Source organism: Amblyomma maculatum, chromosome 9 (assembly GCF_055883805.1).
Source record: "Amblyomma maculatum isolate TAMU_Amacu chromosome 9, ASM5588380v1, whole genome shotgun sequence".
NCBI classification, from domain to species: domain Eukaryota; kingdom Metazoa; phylum Arthropoda; class Arachnida; order Ixodida; family Ixodidae; genus Amblyomma; species Amblyomma maculatum.
In genome coordinates this window covers 95548358-95567162 of record NC_139352.1, presented here as the reverse complement: position 1 = coordinate 95567162, position 18805 = coordinate 95548358, and the positions used below count along the sequence as shown (strand labels likewise).

The 18805-nt window shown below is 44.5% G+C and overlaps 1 protein-coding gene across 1 annotated transcript in view; it reads right to left on the bottom strand.

Moving 5' to 3' along the window:
• The window catches only part of LOC146179782 (uncharacterized), an 80891-nt gene that overhangs the window by 59707 nt on the left and 2379 nt on the right, over positions 1 to 18805 (bottom strand). The window contains exons 2-9 of the mRNA XM_084579342.1: positions 13706 to 13896; positions 12171 to 12243; positions 8211 to 8278; positions 5172 to 5294; positions 4478 to 4646; positions 2439 to 2617; positions 620 to 814; positions 307 to 439 (exon numbers count right to left, since the gene is read on the bottom strand). Coding sequence (XP_084435468.1) covers positions 307 to 439; positions 620 to 814; positions 2439 to 2617; positions 4478 to 4646; positions 5172 to 5294; positions 8211 to 8278; positions 12171 to 12243; positions 13706 to 13896 — 1131 coding nt within the window. The remainder of the gene's footprint in view (positions 1 to 306; positions 440 to 619; positions 815 to 2438; positions 2618 to 4477; positions 4647 to 5171; positions 5295 to 8210; positions 8279 to 12170; positions 12244 to 13705; positions 13897 to 18805) is intronic.

Here is an 18805-nt window from a genome sequence, read left to right as displayed (position 1 = left end):
ACAAGCCAAGATGAGACAGTGCGCAGGTGCTATCTGATGCGTCGTCGGTTCGTCATTTGTTCAACCTCCCGGGCGCCAACCGTCGTTTCCTCAAGACACTAGTCATGGTGGTCATGACAAGGTTTGCCGATGACGCATCACTATCAATAGAGAGTGAGTGGTGAACACCTACTATACCGTGTGATTAATAAAAAAAAAAACGTCCCCCCAAATCTCTCTGAGTGCCTGTCCCCGAGACTCCTGCTGGTCGCCGCACACCAGCAGAACTGGACCATCACAAGCCACACACAGAGATGTAGTACTTGCCAGTGCTACTTGTGGCTACTGCCGCTGCTGCCGATGCCACTTGGGTCTGGCACCGAGGCCTTGAAAACCGGTACACAGCCAATGCAGGCTCCCCAATCGTAAACCTCTGCAGGATGGGGTCGATGCACTCTTTCTGCAACGAAACGTGTTTCAGTCAAATCCCTGCCATTTTCCACGCAGTTAGAAATGTACAGTTCCCATCCACTGTTACCCATTGCACAAGTGTTTTACACTGCTGCTCACATCCACACTGTGGTCCCCGTACAGGGCTCGACCTACAAAGACGCCATTGAAGGACAACTGCACCACTGACCTTCTTGGTGGTGCTGCTGCTGGTGAGATCGAGGGCACTGCGTGAGAAGAGATGCAGCTGCGTCTCGGGAGAGCCGGGCTCTCCGCCTGCAGCCACGACAAGGAGGTGGTCCGTGAGCACCACGTGGCGAGCTCCCACAACCGGCACCCCGAACACGCATGAGGCACGGCGCGCCACATCCCCACCATCGTACAGCTATGGAGTAAAGAGAAGGGAACGGGCTGCTGTGGTGGTGGCTGGAACCCGTCGGCTGAGAACAACGAAAACGGACAAGAGGTGCCAGAGTCCTCTGCCATAGGACCACCCTTGGGTCTGGTGTTCCTCTACCCTCGTCTTTCTGCCATGGTAGATTCTTTCCATGGTAACCACCTGCCCATTATAGGCCTCACCATAACCTCCCAAACCACTACATCACCTGTTGCCCTTTACCTTCTCTCCTAAACATAGATAGGTTCATCTCCCTCTCCCTTTGTCACCTGCCAGAGTGGGCAGCTGGCAATTGCTCATCACATGTGGCAGATGCCGATCGTAATGCACAACTGGAAGATGGCTGCACTAGGGAGGAACCCAGGGTGCGGCTAGCGTGGAAAGGAAGAGGTCATGACCAAGGTGAAGAAATGCACAAACTGGGGGTTCAACTTCATTTATAAGTGTTTAACATCCCAAAGCGAATAAGGATATGTGGGATGCCGTAGCAGAGTGCTCAAATGTCAGATGTTAGGGTGAAGGGTCAATTGTCGCCTAAACATGCGATTTTCTCCTGTGGCTGCAAGTCATCGTGAGTAGTGACACAGGAATATCAACGAGGGCCATTACAAAAGAGCTCCAAGTCACACAGCCAACCGTCAGGCTCAGTGTGCATGAGGACTTAGGGTAACATTCCTAGGTCATGAGCAGGCGCAATACAATTCCAATAAAACTCGCGGGGAATCATCTGCTTCGGTCCAAGTGTTTGCTAAGCAAGCTGAAGGATTTTGAGGGGCAGTGAAGATGTTTTTTTTGCTTTGTTTTGTTTTCCTGATGAAACGGACACTGACCACAAAGTCAACCGTCGTAATAGCAAACCGCTTTTATAAGTGTTGATGAAGTGCCAACAGCAGTGTGCACAAATTTCAATTTCCATCATGTGTGATAGTGTTAGTCATCATCAGCAACAAGGTCGACATCATGCCACCACATTTTATTTCTGCAGAATGACTAAATTAATGCTGCTGCGTACGTGGAGGTGCTTGACCCTGTTGTCGAACCGTGAATAGAAAGTGTTTCAAAAGGAAGACTGTTCCTGCAAGACTTGGCTCCCTCCAACACCGCCTGCATTATCCAGGAGTGGCTGGCCAACAATTTACGCAACCACGTCACTTTCAACTTGTGGCCTCCTAGTTCTCCAGATATATATAAACTTGACTACTATGCCTGCGTGTCATTGAGAGAGAGGCCAATGAACAGCCACAACAGGAAAGATTCGTTGTAGGCTGCCACTGCCGACTCAATGGCTAACATCTCTATAAAGAGGATGACCTAGGCATGCAGTTGTTTCCGAAGTCAAATTGAATCTGTTACTGCTGCAAATAGTGAATGCATTGCGTAATTCTTGAAATAAACAGTAACCGGAGCAGTCCCCAAGTCTGATGGAAATATATCTATTTTTGTTGGAAACATGGTTCTGTGCGCGGAGCCGACATTGTGTTCTCATGTCCCTCGTGCACCCCATATACAAATAAATAAAGCAGAAAAATAAAAGTGCATTCTCCTCCCTCACTGGCCTCTGTGCAGTGAAGGAAAAGACCACCCCTTGCTAGCAGCCCCCAGGGTGACTCACCTCCAGCTGTCCAGAGGCTGGGTCCAGCACAAGGAGGCACTGGCGGCCCTGGACAATCTGCCGGTCAAGCAGGGTGTCCCGGCCCAGCTTGGTGACACGCCGCGGCTGCTGCTGCTGGTGCTGCTGGTAATGGTGATGCTGGTGTTGTTGCTGGTGCAGGGCTGCTGCACCCCATTTCTCTGTGAGGCAAAGCACACACCTTGAGGCCCCAGAGCTAAATAACACATTATACATGAGAGTGCAGCACATGCGTCCAGACTCCGCCACCTGTGATACTGTCCATTGCTTGGTTAACGCATACTGGACTAAAAAAAAATGCCCCAACACTAGTTCACAATTATAAGCCCAGTAGCATGATACAGGTAATAATATGAAAAATAAATCCCCAAACAAATACAAAAAGTTTAAGTTCTAAAACTTACTCCGTGCAAAATCTTTAAAGTAGGAATGTTCGCTAAAAAAGAAACTGCAGCAACAGATGTTTTGGAACAACACTCAACACAAATTGAAGTTGGCCTACAGCCACAAACTAAAACATTTTCACGAAAAAAGACCGCTGCTGCAAAAACAGTAAGTTTTTAAATTTTACAATCATGTAATAGAAAAATAAATGGGGGGGAACACAAATTCTGTGCTTGAGGGCATGGCTCCCCTCCGCTGGCTCCCCTTGCAAATCTTCATTAATCCCTAATCCCTTAATTTGTGCCTCATCATCTCAAAAATACTCATTAGCATACAACAGGCTACAACATTACAAGTAAGAGCACCCGACGTTGACAAGAAGCCCTGCTTCAAATAAGTTCTGCGAGCATGCTAGTGTGTCCTAAGGGCAGTGTATCTGATTCAGGATCTAGGGCTCCCAGAGGGTTAGATTTGGATCTCACCCCAACTAAAAGCAGCTATCTCAATTGGCAGCTGCTGCCATGACAGCCACGTCATGTAGTATTGTGAGACCACGCAACCTGCTAACCAATCACTGGCCGGCCATGTCGCCTGTCAACTACCGTCTGCCAGGGGCATACTGGTAACTTTTTGCTCACAACCCCGATGGCAGATTTATTGCAGAACAAAAGCTTTAACGCACTGCCGCATTAAAATGAAAGTGCCACATGGTGCTATCGCAGACTTTCTTCCCAAGAAAAGGCGGTGATGCATTCGCCAAGTAACTAGCGTTTAGGCCTGGATCCCACCGCTCTCCCCTTTTTGTACAGTGACTATGCAGTCCCCAATGAACTCTACATCAACATTAACATCATTGACTTTCATCAAATGCTGGCAGAGATATTTCCAATTCAACTCTAAATTTCTCGGTAACATAAATTGGTATCTTAGTGGAAAACAAATGCTGACAGAACCACAAAAATCCTTGCTAGATTTTACAAAAATGCAGTAATGTTGTTAAGTGTCAGTTGTGTGCTAACAAGCGAGTTTTGAACTGCGATATGCGCAGACCAAAATATAACCCTGGCACCATGATAAATGGGTGTCACCTTTACACACAGATTGAAAATGCAGACAAAGACATGAAAATAAATAAAACACTGCAAACACAAAGTAATAGACAAAAACAGCTCTCCTCGTGAGCTATGGCACATTGTGCACAATTTCATTCCATTTTCTTTTCTTTTTTTTTTTTTTTGCCTGCATCTGCAGCAGGTGGTGGGTACGTGGTGGGAAAACCACCTGCACTGCACGATGGGGTATGATCCCCCTCAGCAATGTGGAAACAGGATGCAAGCCCACACTCTGGTGCAAATTTTTCCCTACCTCCAAGACAATGAGGCAATGGGGCCAGGGCTCCCTTCTGTATTTCTACTGCCCTCTCCCCTTCCCTTCCACGTGCATACCCCTGCCAGGTCTTTGGCTACAGCCAGGCAATGTCCACAGAAACATCACCCACCTGGCAATCCAGTGTACTGCTTTGTCAAACAGATCTATTTGGCAATAACTAATCAGAAAAATTCTTTGTAGACAACAACAAACACTGCCAGAAGCCAGTCCAACAGTGGCACTTTACACATGAGATGACGGCAGCTTACCTTGCGTGGAAGCCGAGTCCTCGCGGTCAGGTGAAGACCACAACCGCCACTCGGACGTGGCAGCCCCCGAAGATGCTGTGACTGGGGAATTGATGGTTCGGAGCCAGTCGTGACCAGCTGCCTTGTCTTCTAGAAGCAGGTGCCAGTGCTGCTGGTCAACATCGGTCACCTGACAACAACAAGAGGGCAAAGCCTTAAGCCCTCTCCGCATGGCAAAGTTGCAAAAGTGTGTATTCGGATGGTGCTACCAAGAGCAGCCAACACGTACTGCTGAAGGATCTGCCTTCAACAACAAGGATGTGCCTTTGAAACAGTGACCAAGACACCAACACTCACAGGACTGCATGTGCTGAAATAAAAACTGCACTGATGTGAAAATCAAGAGAAACATAGGCGTAAAACGTGTAGACAGCAAAGTTTCTCCAAGGAACCTATCATACCATGTTTGCCATTAGCTGCTACAGGTCCTTCCCAGAGTCAATGCCTAACAAACCTGTCCCTATGCAAAATAGTTTAATCTTAAAGCTAATGCAACTCTACAGATTAAGGGGCCACAATCGCCCAACAAGTGCCCAACACTCCCACATTAAAAGCAAGTTCCAAGTTCCTCCAAGCCTGAGCCGAGGAGCAACAGAGTGTCCTAGTGGAATGAGTGCAGCCAAGCGAGGAGCCAGGAACTGCCCTCAACACTCACCAGCAGGTGGGTGATGCTGCGCACGGTGCTTGTCACGACCTGCACGTCCACCACAGCTTGGCTGATGGTCGTCGAGGCCATCTGCCGCCTCCCAATCAGGTCGACAAAGCACACCTCCCCCATCTGCGGGTGGAACACACAGTCAACAGCAGGCTGAAATCTCAATCTCACACAGAGCCTGGCAAGAGTACACAAAAGCCTACATTGAAGAGCACTGGAATAGCAAAGCCAAATACAACCAACAGGCAGTGCAAGCCATGGTAAAGAAGCAGCCACGATTTATGCACTAAGCAGTCTCAACTACAGCTGCGTTTATACTGCAGGCTTCTGGTATGCAGTTGCTGTCCATATTGACTAACAGGATCCCAATAAAGGTTACTCGCACCATGTATTCGTGATGCTAGGTTATATCACTGTGCATAACAATAAAGCAACAAATAGCTGCTGTAAAACCTTGATAATTAGATATCAGTTAATTTATAATTCTGGATAATCCGAAAAAATTCTGCGGTCCTGCATTTTCTAACGTAAATTTGACCAGATAATTTGAAGCAGTTACAAGCATCAGCCTGGTTAATTCTAAGATTTGGGGTGCACTGCTATACTCCGTTTCATACATCAAGTGCAACACTACCAAAGCTACAGCGCTTGTTTGCGCTCTCCGCATCCGCGATAAAAAATAGTGCCTACTCTTGACGAGAGAAAATAATAGTTGCTTTGTCTGCAAGCTTAATACATTTTACATTTGCCATCAACTTCATAAAAAGCACCTTTTTTAGGAAGAAAAGGTCGGATTCGGCTAATTTGTATGTTTTTTTATGTCGTTTTTGTTCGTGCAGCGTTTTGCTGCCCCACAACCTTGCCAGCTGTGCCACCAGATGGCGCTGGCTGTGCCCTCCGCGCTGCGCATCCCTTTTTGAGAAAATGGTTCTTTGGTGCGCATTTTTTCTATAAGATCCGCTCTGTGAAGATGTCTAAGCATGCGAAGCATGTTATTGCAAACGTGTATGCTCGGAATAGAGCCCGTTTCGGCAGGAACCACTCGCCTACAGAACGAGCGCGTAGTGATACGCCTCCTGTTTTTTTTCTTGTGGACTACTTGCGTAGCTTTCGCTGCGTTGCACCTGATGTATGAAACGGAGTATAGTTACGAGGACACCGTGATACTGTCCCACGGAAAAATACAAATCGTAAGTACATACAGCACATTCTTGCAATGCCTTTGTGTGTGTGTGTGTGTGTGCGCGTGCGTGCGTGTGTGTGTGTGCGCGTGCGCGTGTGTGCGTGCGTGTGTGTGTGTGTGTGTGTGTGTGTGTGTGTGTGTGTGTGTGTGTGTGTGTGTGTGTGTGTGTGCGCGTGCGTGCGTGTTCAGTTAAATAGAACATATTTCCGTGGTACCAGTGACTTCGAAGTTATGAGGTTGTACTCTATTAAACTTCGACAAAATTTCATTCCTCTCTCTCTCTGTTGCCTAAGCACACAGGAATTGGGAAAGACAACCCAGCAGACATGGTGCACTGCCCTGAAAAATCTACCCAAAAGTGAAATGAAAAAATAAGGGGCAGTTTTAATGGCTCCAGTCTGCTGGCTTTCCCTTGCTAGTTCTTGTTCGCGTACATGCACTTAAATACTCTCTTAGTTAAGGGGACACGCTTCAGAATAAAACGTTTCTGTTAATATTAGAGCCAGGTGGAAGAAAATTTCATATTTCGTCAATTCTTAAGAGCTGTTTTCAAATCTGGTGTTAATTCATGCCTGTCTAGTTTAGTTAAATTTTTGCAAGTCATGCATTCGAAATACAGGGGTGTTTTTGTGCACCTATTGTGCACCAATGAGCAATATGTCACCTCCTTCATTGTGATGCACTCTGCGCAATGAGAATAAAGTGCTTCATGTACAAATGTTATGAATGTTTAAAATAAGAAATGTTACTCATTAAGTCGCTTTTTATTCGTAGAACTACAATGCTTTTGTAAATATATATCTAATAAATATATATTAAAGCTGTGCAATCAAAAATAGCACAGCTGTATTTTGAAAATACTAAAGAACATCCATACGAATTTCATAGTGATGTACAACACTGATAGGTGGAATAATAACCAGCACAAGCAGTAAGGTTGCTTCAAAATAACAAAGAAAAAAAAAAGGTTTTTTAAATTTTCAACAAGTATTTAATGAGTGAATATAACTTTTTCTTTTAAACAAACCTGGAAAAATGCAGTTTACAGAGCTGCAAAGTATACATTTTCTTAAAATTCTCCTACAGTATAGGTAGGTCCCTCGCACTGCCCCCGAAAAGTGTCCTCAGTGCAAGCTTTCTTCGTCATGTGGTGACGAAGTGACTTAGCCTCAGCAGTTTAAGTAGACATGCTTGAGACTTGTAGACTGTCACGCGCAATATTCAGCAAAATCAATTCCGGAGAAGGAAGTATACCTATAGCTTCTCCAAAACTTGCTCAAATCCTGTGCGTCCCTGATTGAACCATATCACGGCAACCTGACAACATGTGGTACAGCAGCTTTGAGCCAATGGCAGCAGCATTTTCGAGAGTGGTGGTGTAGCTTTTGGGGACAGGAAAGAGCTTTTCTAATTTCTTTTTGAGAACTGTTGGAGGACCCACAAAATGCAAAATTTCTCTCTACCTGCCTGCAGTGCCACAGAAGTGGTAGGCGTCATGTTTTAAATTCGTACCCATCACAAAAGCAAATCAGTGGTGCGTCACCTCGCGTACTAACATCGCAGATTTTTACCACTTCTCATCTAGATTTGAGGCTGAAGTTGGTGAACATGAAAGAGGGAGGGTCAAAGATGATAGAACAGCAAAAAAAAAAAAAAACAATTTTGGGATGAACATCGTCATTTTTTTCACACACGTCTCCAATTTTCTCACACGTGTCTACGCAAAATGATACACAATATGGCAGATTATTACAACTGGGTGCTAACAAGCGTGTGTGAACCGAGAATAGGTGCAGAACCTTCGTTACAGTGCAGCCTCTACGTATGCATCAAAAAAGCTGTGTAAGAAAGCTCACCTCTGTGCCGACGACAGCAACTGGGACGCCCTTCAGGGTCTGCCACCAGCACACACATGTCGGAGTGCCTGCACATTGGAAGCAAGGCAAAGGGCACCATCGCTAGCGGAAGCAGCAGCCAGGCTGACACACGCTTTAACTCGCAGCACACCAAAAGCCCAAAAAGTGCGACACTAAAAAGAAAAAGTTGCACTCATATGGCAACTATTACGGTTTCATTTTGGTTTGTTTTCATTTTCCCTGTTCCTCTTTTAGAGAGGTCTTTATTTAGAGGTCTCCCTACCACCTCAAAAGGAAACATTTACATGTACATTTTTAACCAGCCAAAGGACGAGACACAGGGAATAAGAGGACAGGACAAGGCTGGTTAAAAATGAACCCTTACCAACTTGCTCATTCATCAGCCTTGTTGAATTTATGTGTACCTTTTTAGGCATAACGTGAATATCGAAGCACATGGCCGAGGTCCTTGAAAGACCCCTTCTGAAAGCGTCTTTGAAACTGAGCAATCTTATTCTGCTGGCCACTACTGCCCTCTCCACACAAACCTCTTAAAACTGGCTACTCTAAACCGACTTGGGACACCACCAAAACAGACTTTGCCCCTCCCCAAAATTTGGTCGGAAAGTTTTAACCCTCTGACTGTTTTTGCCGTACGGGTACTGCAGCCGCATTCCCTCCTGTGGCATTTTTGTCGTATGGGTACTGAGCTAAACGCATAGCGTTTAAAAGAATTTGACACTGGAGGTGAGTTTTTCGGGGGGGGGGGGGGGGGGTTTCGGAACATTCTACAGTCAAAGGGTTAAACACAGATGGACAGTCAAGATATGGATGCTTTTGCACTATACTACACTGTTGGCAAAAATAAACTGTATGTCATTTTTATTAGCCAATTTACTGCAAAGTTTGGGATGTTACAAAAGAATGTCACCTCATGGTCATGTTCACGATGGTGGGCTCGATGGAGCATTGCCCCATTGTGGAACAGTATTTATTTACTAGTTTAATGATAATAAATCTTAGAAGAATCAGAAGGACATTTAGTACAGAAAACAACATGTGTACAAGAGAAGAGAAACTAATTAACAAAACAGAATGTAAGATACAAGAAAACAAGTAGCTAAATCTCGTTACAAGAGCCATGGTTACAAGAGACGCTCGGTTATAAGAGACACTTGAAAATGGTTTGGCTGGTTTTCCTATGTCTGCCATGTTAACAACATTGCATACAAGAGACATGGTTACAAGAGACACTCGGTTACTAAGGACCACTTTTTCAGGTCCCTGGAATAAATTCTTCACTATTTAGAAGAGACACAACCCAGGTTGCTCATGCAACGCAGCTGAAGCATGCAAACTCGTACATGATGCACTTCAAATTTCCCTAATTCTGTTCCGTATCAGCATCCTTTTTGTTGCATATGTCAGGAACTGAGAAAGAGTGCTTCCCCATTATTGGGAAGTCAAAACGACCCCGTTGTTTCAGCCACTGGCATCGCATTACTGTCACCTTTGAAGCAAATCAAAATGCATGAGTGACATCCAGCATATTTAACTCCTCGCTGTTAAAATTTGATCACGAGATGAAAGCTCAAAATCCCGATGCCTTTCTCTTTGTGGACAATGCTTCTTGCAGCACCAAAGTTCTCGTGCTCAAAGCCACAAAAGTTATTTTTTCCCTCCAAACTCCACACCTTACTTTCAACCAATAGGCAAAAGCATTGTGCACTCTGTCAAGTTGCTGTACAAAACAAGATTGGTAGAATGCCTGCTGCTCGATGGGCAGCAAGACTATACAATAGTAATTGATGCGAAGTTTGCTGTTCAGGTGATTTCAGGCGTCTGGAATGGCCTGAGAAGTGAAGCTGTGAAAAACCGTTTCATACAAGCAGGCTTTAAATGTGATGACGTGATGTAAGAGGGCCCATATATGGCTACTGTGGAAAGCTTCCTTGAAGATGAAGCTTGGGCGAGCATCAAAGAGATTGCTGAGGTACCAGAATTTATTGAGGAATTTGTATCTGCAGATGCGGATCTTGTATGCTTCCGAAGAGCTTACAGACTGTGCAATTCTCGCGCAAGTAAATGGCACATGCTCCCCAGAGGATGACTAAGAGGGCATTTCAGAAGAAAAGTGTCAGCATCTGAGGGTGAGGAGCATGTAAGAGTGCTTCAAAGGTATTAGAGCAACAGGAAGGCTTGCAAAGTGAAGTGCTTTACCTTCAGAATTTGGGAAGGAATACACCGTGCCCTCACAAAAATACATACCAGTATGAATAACTTTAAGCTTTCCTGAACAATTTCTTGTTAATGCATGTGAAGGCATTTATATGCTGATGTGCAGTAAACTGATCAACACCATGCTTTTAGAATTTTGGTTACAAGAGACATCTTTTTCGGGTCCCTTGAGTGTCTCTTGTAACGAAGTTTTACTAAAACAAAACTACTGTACACTGCATAACTTGAAGGCAAAAGCAAACATAGGTGCAAGGTACCTAGTAGTAGCATTTGGAGAAGTTTTCAGCAATTGCCTAATCTAATTTGGTGCAATCGCACGGTCACTGGAAGGCTTATCAAGGACACTACTTTCCAGTTTTGTGGTAGCCTGCCCGGACGGGTCTGCTTGTGCACATACCTGCATGTAGCCTTTATCACTGCAATGAAACCTAATGCAAGAATCAAATCAAGGTCAAAATTTTTTTAGCGCTTAAACATCACTGCTTTCATTTGCAAAAAGACTCGATGTCTCAAGCCAATTTGGCCGTCGACATTTGCAACCCAAATAAAATAAACATGGCCAAACTGCGGCAAGCCTGGGTTTCGAGCCCACGGTGGCAAGAACACATCAGCTTCGCTGGAAATTGTCCAAGAGCACTACGCTATCAATGCCCCAATCCCTCATGGTTAATGCTACTCTTTCGCGCTGTGTATTGCATGCCATTGCCTTCATCAGCTTTCATTCAAGGGTATTGGATTAAGAACACACTGCTATTGCATTGCACTCTTATGGTGCTTTAAGCAGCCGCAAATTTTATACTGCGCTACCACTAAGGCTTCCCGTCACTAGTTTTATTGATTGCTGCCTGAATCCTAACCTTACAACACATAGCCTTAAACCAAATGCAAATGAGACGTACTAGTGCACATACTTTGCATTGAACGCAATTCTTTAGACCCATCCTAGATGAAAAAAAGCCAATAACTGTTTGGCTTGATATGAAGTCAGATCTCTGTAGGACAGTGTTTATGTCCTGCAGTTTGAATTGAAATACAAGTGTCAGGTCACAGAATGTTGTCACAGATACATACTAGAAAACAGAGAGAAGGCAGGAAGATTATGAGATTCAAACAAAAGAAAATGAACAAGTGTCGGAAGGGGCAGGGACCTACCCAACAACTAGCCAATATTTTGGTTTGGTTTGTGGGGTTTAACATCCCAAAGCGACTCAGGCTATGAGAGACGCCGTAGTGGAGGACTCCATAAATTTCGACCACCTGGGGTTCTTCAACGTGCACTGACATCACACAGCACATGGGCGTCCTGCTTTTTGCCTCCACCGAAAAGCAGCTGCTGAGGCGAGATTCGATCCTGCATCTTTGGGCCCAGTAGTCGAGCGCCGTAACCACTGCGCCACCCCGGCGCCGATGTTCTGACAAGAGGTCTTGTCTTCATCTGTGGACTGATGCTCCCCACCCCAAACCCCTGTCCATTCTGTTTTGTGTCCGTGGGCATAACGTATGTGCATATGCTCGTGAGGCTAGGGCTACCACCTGCACCCTAGGGTCTGCCCAAAAGGAAAGGGAAATCAGAAATGATGTGCCTGAGGGGGAGGCATCAATGCTGCTATTGAGGTGAAGGGAAGAAGCAATGTCAATGGCTGCAATGCTGCATGATGCCATGCAGATGCACTAAAAACAAGGCAGCTCACAAAAGAAAAAAAAAAAAAAACAGCACCATACCTCGGTCTCCAAAGAGGTGAATTGCTCGCGTGTCATCCACCACGTTCCTTTTATCGTCAGTCGCACCTTCATCCTGCAAATAATGGCAAAGTGCCTGCATCAGGTGCTTGGGCACACCCACTGCTGAAGCTTCCCTTCAACCCTATTCCCAGTGTGTACAGACAGCCAGTAGTAAGACGGGGCATGTCAACGCCTAGGAGACCAGGTGAAGCTTCCCTTTCAACGCCAATGCAGCTGAGCCAGGTGGTGATGGGAAAAAAATGGCTCGCCAAATAAAAATCGGGTGCATTAGCACATTTTGACCTAGTCTAGCTTGGTTTATCTTGGTTTAGGAGAAGTAATTCGCAACACAAACCAGTCTCTCTCTCTCTCCATCGGTACCACAGGCAAGTTGATAGGCCTACACACTGTCGTTAGTCCCTGAATATACAGGAACTCAAAGGAGGAAAACAGTGGAAGGCTCCAGTGTGGAGACTGCTAGTTTGGCACATTGAAATTTTCCTCTCAAATCGTCTCTTTACAATATTTTTCTTTAATCCTTTGCTTTACTGCAGGATTACTGCTTTACTTTTTTACAATACTTTGCTTTACTGCACACAAATTTTGAGCCAGTTATCAGCAATGCTGACATTGTTATTGTCATGCTAACTGCCAGCTAACCATTAAATGAGCATTAGCATTAGCCTTTGCATTAGCTTCTACATTATCTGCTGGGGTGAGGTGGAGGGATGGCTGCTCCTGGCCCTACGGGACTGGGACTGGTAGGTCACCACCGCTTAATTAACTGCGGCGAGGGCTAGCCTGCCACCAGATTTGTATCTATTGTAGGCCGTCATTGCACCCACCACCGCTTCGGTGGTGGACGATGGCTGTTGTGACGCGCGCCTTTCTCTCCCTCTTCTTTCTCTTTCTTCTCTTTCCTTCTTCTCTGTTTTCTTTTCTGTCCACACGAGGCAGTGGAGGTGGCTCAGCTACAGAGCCAGTAACAGGCCCGTGTATTTTCTTTTCCTTCTTCCTACAGCCACAGCAACAGCAACAATATGAGGTGACAGCTTGGTATTGGGGGGGTCTGTGGTAGTTACTTGATCAACATCTGTCTCAACCTAGTGTTTAGGCCAAATTGGAGATTATGTTTCCTCGAGGCTGTCCTACTATGGAATAACTGCTGTACCATAATTCTTGTTACGTCATTCTCCTGTGCTCGTGTACTTCTGTCCCTGTCTCGCTTCATGTACCCAGTGTGAATCTTCGTGTGTTGTGTAACTGATCGATTGTACATGTGTAAATAAACTTTTTCTAAACACACTTGGCTGTGCTGGTTGTTGCAATGCAACTGTTCTTTCAATCGCCTCCATTGGCACAACATCCTTCTTGTGATGTTAAAACAGTGTGAAAAATGTTTCTCTGATGATCCATCACCCTGTACCTGCAACAAAAGGGCAGTCTCCTCTCTCACAGTCTTTCACTCCAAAATGCCTTCTGCTAACCATACACCACAACTGTGCCCGAACGCTACCCATGCAAAATGCACTCACCATGAATGGCGAAAGGTCCCAGACATGCAGCGCCCCATTGGCAGTGACTAGGACAAGTCTGGTGGCCAGCGGATCCATGCACAGTGCCACCACCTCGCCATGGTGGTGCGGATTGCGTGACGTTGACCATGGCAGGCTCCAGAGGCGAGGCCGGGGATCCTGCACGTGCCGCAAATACAGTACCAGGTGCCCTGCAAGTGAATGGCAACATCGTTGAAGTGTTTAGTGAAAGTGACCACCCCTATGACCGTGACTGGTGCCATACTAATTATTTTCGTCATCAGCCTGACTGCACCCACTGCGGAGCAAAAGCCTCTCCCAATACCTCTCTAATTAAACCTTGTCCTGTGCCAGCTGCATCCACACCTAACCCCCGCAAACGTCCTCAATCTTATGCGCCCACCTAACTTTGTGACGATGCCCCCCCCCCCCCCCCCCCCCCCCGCTAAGCTTGCCTTCCCTTGGAATCCAGTCTATCCATATCGGTTATCAGCCTTTGCAATACATGTCCTGCCCATGCCCACTTCTTCCACATTTCGACAAGAACATCAGTAACCTGTGTAATGAAAATCTTGATTGGTCAACAGGGGCAAAGCAACATGACTTTGCACGACAATTTCAAACACCCCACAATGCTCACATGAAACATGACATATGTGGTATGAAGATCTGTAATGTGAATTAAAAGCCATCAAGTGTCTCAAATGATTTAATGTTTGCAAAGAAAATTTATTTTGTTTAAAAGGGACTGAACATTGGATTTTAGGCATCCAATATATTTTTCGGCCCAAAGGAAGCTTGCTGCATGCTGCATGAGAACTTTTCAGTCAGTGCATATTCCCATTTCTTTTTTTATGTAGGATGACCACGGGAAGAAACAACAAACAGCAACCATAGTGGTGGTTAACATCAGCAAAAGTGACATGCCAAAAACTGATATAAACCTCCCCTGCCAAACAGTAATACAGTAAAACCCCTTTATAGTAAAATAACTCGGATCGGCAAAAATCTTTACTATCTCAGTTGCTGGTGAGAACATGGTCCTGAAGATGACGTCTGATAATTAAATGGCTATTTACTAAACATGTCTTGTTGCTTTATGAACAAAAAAAAAAAATCACTCTGAAAAACCTTTCATCCCTCTCTCATCATCTCTTTCTGCTATTTTCGTTTTTTCAGTTATAAGATTTTTTTTGTTTACTTCTTATGGGAGCACTTCTTAAGCATGAAGGCAACATGGCTACAAATACAACTGAACTTGATTTTATGCCAGAACCAAAGCCTTGTATGAACACTGCATCATCTTCAATTGTTTCTGTCTCTTAAGAGGCAATAGATGAGAAATGCAGCAAGAATGAAGCACTGCAAAACCGTACATGTCACCTCTACTTCTTGCCACCACTGCCTCATGCTTGAAATGTTTGGCCATTTCTTCCATTCCCTATTTCTTGCTGCAGTTTTACTCTCTTTTACTTTCTGAACGGACAGCGCCGCCTTTTTTCTATGTTTGTAGCAACCTACGAGCTGCATGCTTTTTCTCACAGCTTCAAGGCCTACATAAAGTTGGCTTCTCCTCTACGTTGATGAGTTTGGTGGTAAAGCCATTAAAGAAACCACTCTGTGTTTATATTATTCTTTTTTTCAATAAAGAAAAATTTGCCTCGCGATCCTAGGTAAAGCACCTACGGCAATACCCGTCCATGGGAAGTAAATCGCCGTGGCTAGACGCACTTTACTATAACCAATTTTTATTAAAAATGTCCTTGCTATAAAGGAGCAAAAATTTAGTCAGGTGGTCAAAACTACTCTGGAGCCCTCCACTATGGCACGCCTTTCTCTCTTTCCGCTTTCACTCCCATCTTCCTCCCTTACCTTATGTCATGGTTCAGGTGTCCACAGAACACTGACAGATACCGTGCCTTTCCTTTCCTGTGAACCAATTATTATTATTATTATTATTATTATTATTATTATTATTATTATTATTATTATTATTATCAATAGAAGGTAATTAATAATTATTATTATCAATGAAAAGTAATTAACAGGGATAGCAGTTTCACTTTACCATAGCAGAGTATTTGCCACATCAGAGTTTATTATAGTGGGGTTTTTTGCAATACGCCTTGTTGGAGAAAGTTTTAGTGGGCTCTGGTCCTCTTCATCCCAGAGATTCAAAACATTGTGGCAACATCTAGTGACAAACAAAAGCACATCATAACCGATGCTAAAGCAGCACTGCTTTTTATCGCACTGGAGAGGGTGCAAAATATAATAAAGCATGACAAGCACTCCTGAAAGAGAGCACAACAATGCACACTTAAAGGGACACTTTCCGAAGATGTGGTGACCTGGGATACTATGGTGATATTAACAGCAACGTTTCACTGCAAGGAGGTGAGGCATGGTTTAAAGCAAGCAAACAGAAACACAAGTATCTTTAGGACAATTAATAATAATAATAATAATAATAATAATAATAATAATAATAATAATAATAATAATAATAATAATAATAATAATAATTATTATTATTATTATTATTATTATTATTATTATTATTATTATTATTATTATTATTATTATTATTATTATTAGTTCACAACAAGAAAAAGGCGCAGTATCTGCCACACTTATTTCTGTGGGCATCTGAACCCCACCTTAAGGGAAGGGAGGAAGGTGGGAGTGAAAGTGGAAAGAGAGGAAGAGGAGTCATAGTGGAGGACTACAGAGTAATTTCGACCACCTGGGGATCTTTAACCTGCACCGACATCAGCGCACAGCACACGGATGCCTCTTCCTTTCACCTCCATCGAAACGCAGCCGGCGACGGTCGGGATCGAACCCGGGTATTCCGGCACAGCAGTTAGGCGTCTTACCACAGCACCACCGCGGCGGGGCTCATTAAGACAAGCAAGGTCACAGAAGCTGCCAACCAGTCAGTGGCTGGCCATGCCACCTGCCGACGGCATGCTCAAGAGGGGGACTGGCTGCTCAAGATGCTAGGAGTGACATAGATACAAAGCCCTGCTTTCACCCATCCATACAAACGTGCTAGCGTGGCCTCACCTTCCCATCTCAACGGTGAGATGAGAGTTTGTAACATGTGCCAAATCAGCAGGTGCTCAAAGAAACACACAAACCTGAGCTTGGATTTAGAAGCTCAGAACCTCGTGGCTCTGAGCTAAAGCACTGCACAGGCTTGGATTTTTAAAGCCCAAGTGGGTAGTGCTTTTTTGTTGTTGTTTTTTCTCGAATCTGGGCAGGGCTTAGGCTTTCAGTCTCGACTTGGGCTGAGGTAGGGTTTGTACCGCAACAGGCCAGGCCCAGGTTTGAGCTCGAGTACTAAAAGGATACTTAGTAAATGACCACTTCTCAGTTCTCAAAGGATTAAAAGGTAACAACGATAGTAGAATATGATGCTCAGCACCAACTTTTGTACTATCTTTAAAGTTCAAAATTTTAATATCATGTGGCAAACTAGGCATGCATAAGAGAGAGAAGAAAATGTCCCCTCCCCTCCAATAAAAAAAATCCTGAAGATATAAGTGTCTGTTTTATTATCAAAACTGGCATAAAATTCCCATAATTTCATAGAATATGAAATAAGTCATTACACAGAATGTGTCATGGACTATTAGATTCTTTCATGGTGGCAATTACTGTTTTCAGGGGAATCCCAGTGTCAGAAATCTCCCTTTTCAGCACACATACACTACTGTCCTTCCGGAATGACTGTACAACATAAGGGCATGCAAATCATAAAGCCTTACCATTACAGTATTTAAATGGGCAACCTCTAAGCAGGACAGCCATGTGCACTGGCAGCGAGTTGCTGACGAGCGGATGTATCTAAATAAATATTCTGACAATGCACTCCTTATGTCTGATGTCCTTTTAATTGAAGACCATAATAACTGCTGACACCAAGAAATTTCTGCTTTCATATACACATGTTCCTCTTTCTCGGTATACTTAAAACCAATATCAAACTAAAAGAAGATTATACAACAAATGTTTGGTTTACAGGGTTTAACGTCCCAAAGCGATTCAGGCAATGATGAATGTCATAGTAATTTTAAGGCGAAAGTCTTTAGTGGCTCATACTGTCATCGACAAAAGCTGTCTGCACGAGCAGCACACCTGATTAGTCAACAGAGAAGTGACGTCACCAGCTGCCAAATTCAAAGCTACCAATCAGAAGTCTCATCTTGTCCAGCATTCCTGCCATCTGCAATCGCACACTTTAACGCGCTCCAAGGAACGCTATGCGACAGGAGCGACGGTGTACCATCCAAACACACACTTGTCGGAGAAAGTGTGACAGATACTATGCCTTTCTTTTCCTGTAAACCAATTATAATTATATGCAGCACTCCAACGAATGCCAATAAAATGCAAACAATGAGAGGAAAGTTATAGGAGAGGGAGGGTAGGCTTTCATCATTCTCGTCATAAGAGGCATCTAAGAGACACTCTAATTTTTTTGACCACCTTTCTCTTCACCTCCATCATAATTTTTGCTATCGCCCGACCCATGCTTGTGGGCGGTAGCTTGGATATGTTTGCTTCTAGCGAATGTTGTTGATGCTTGTAAATGGCTACTGTTTAAGCAAGGCTATTTCTCGGGCTATTTGGTGGAGTTTACTCATCTTGGCGAAGCCTGAAGCACAAAAAACACAGGGACGTGAGAGAGACACAGAACAAAGCGCTAACTTGCAACTGAATTTTATTTGGAGCCCGGAAAGATATATACAGAACACCATGAAAAAATCTTGTCCCCTCTTGGTGCCCACCAGCCTTAGTGAGCAGGCCAGTCACTCTTTTGAGGCAGGCTATACCAAAGATGTGCTTATTTCTGTGGCAGAGGACTTGGTGAAGAAGTGTCGAAGGATTTGTTCGGGGAAGCCCATAGATAGTAGAAAGATAGCGGTGATTCTCTAAATGCATGGAAGTTCACACAGGCTCAAGAAGGCGGCCAAGGCAAATGTAAGGCTAGTTTTCTCTGCCTCTGAAAAGTTTTCAAAATTGTGCAGAACCCCAAACCCAGTTTCAAGCGACCCAAAAGGATGTACTAAAAGGCATTAAAGTAAATTTGTG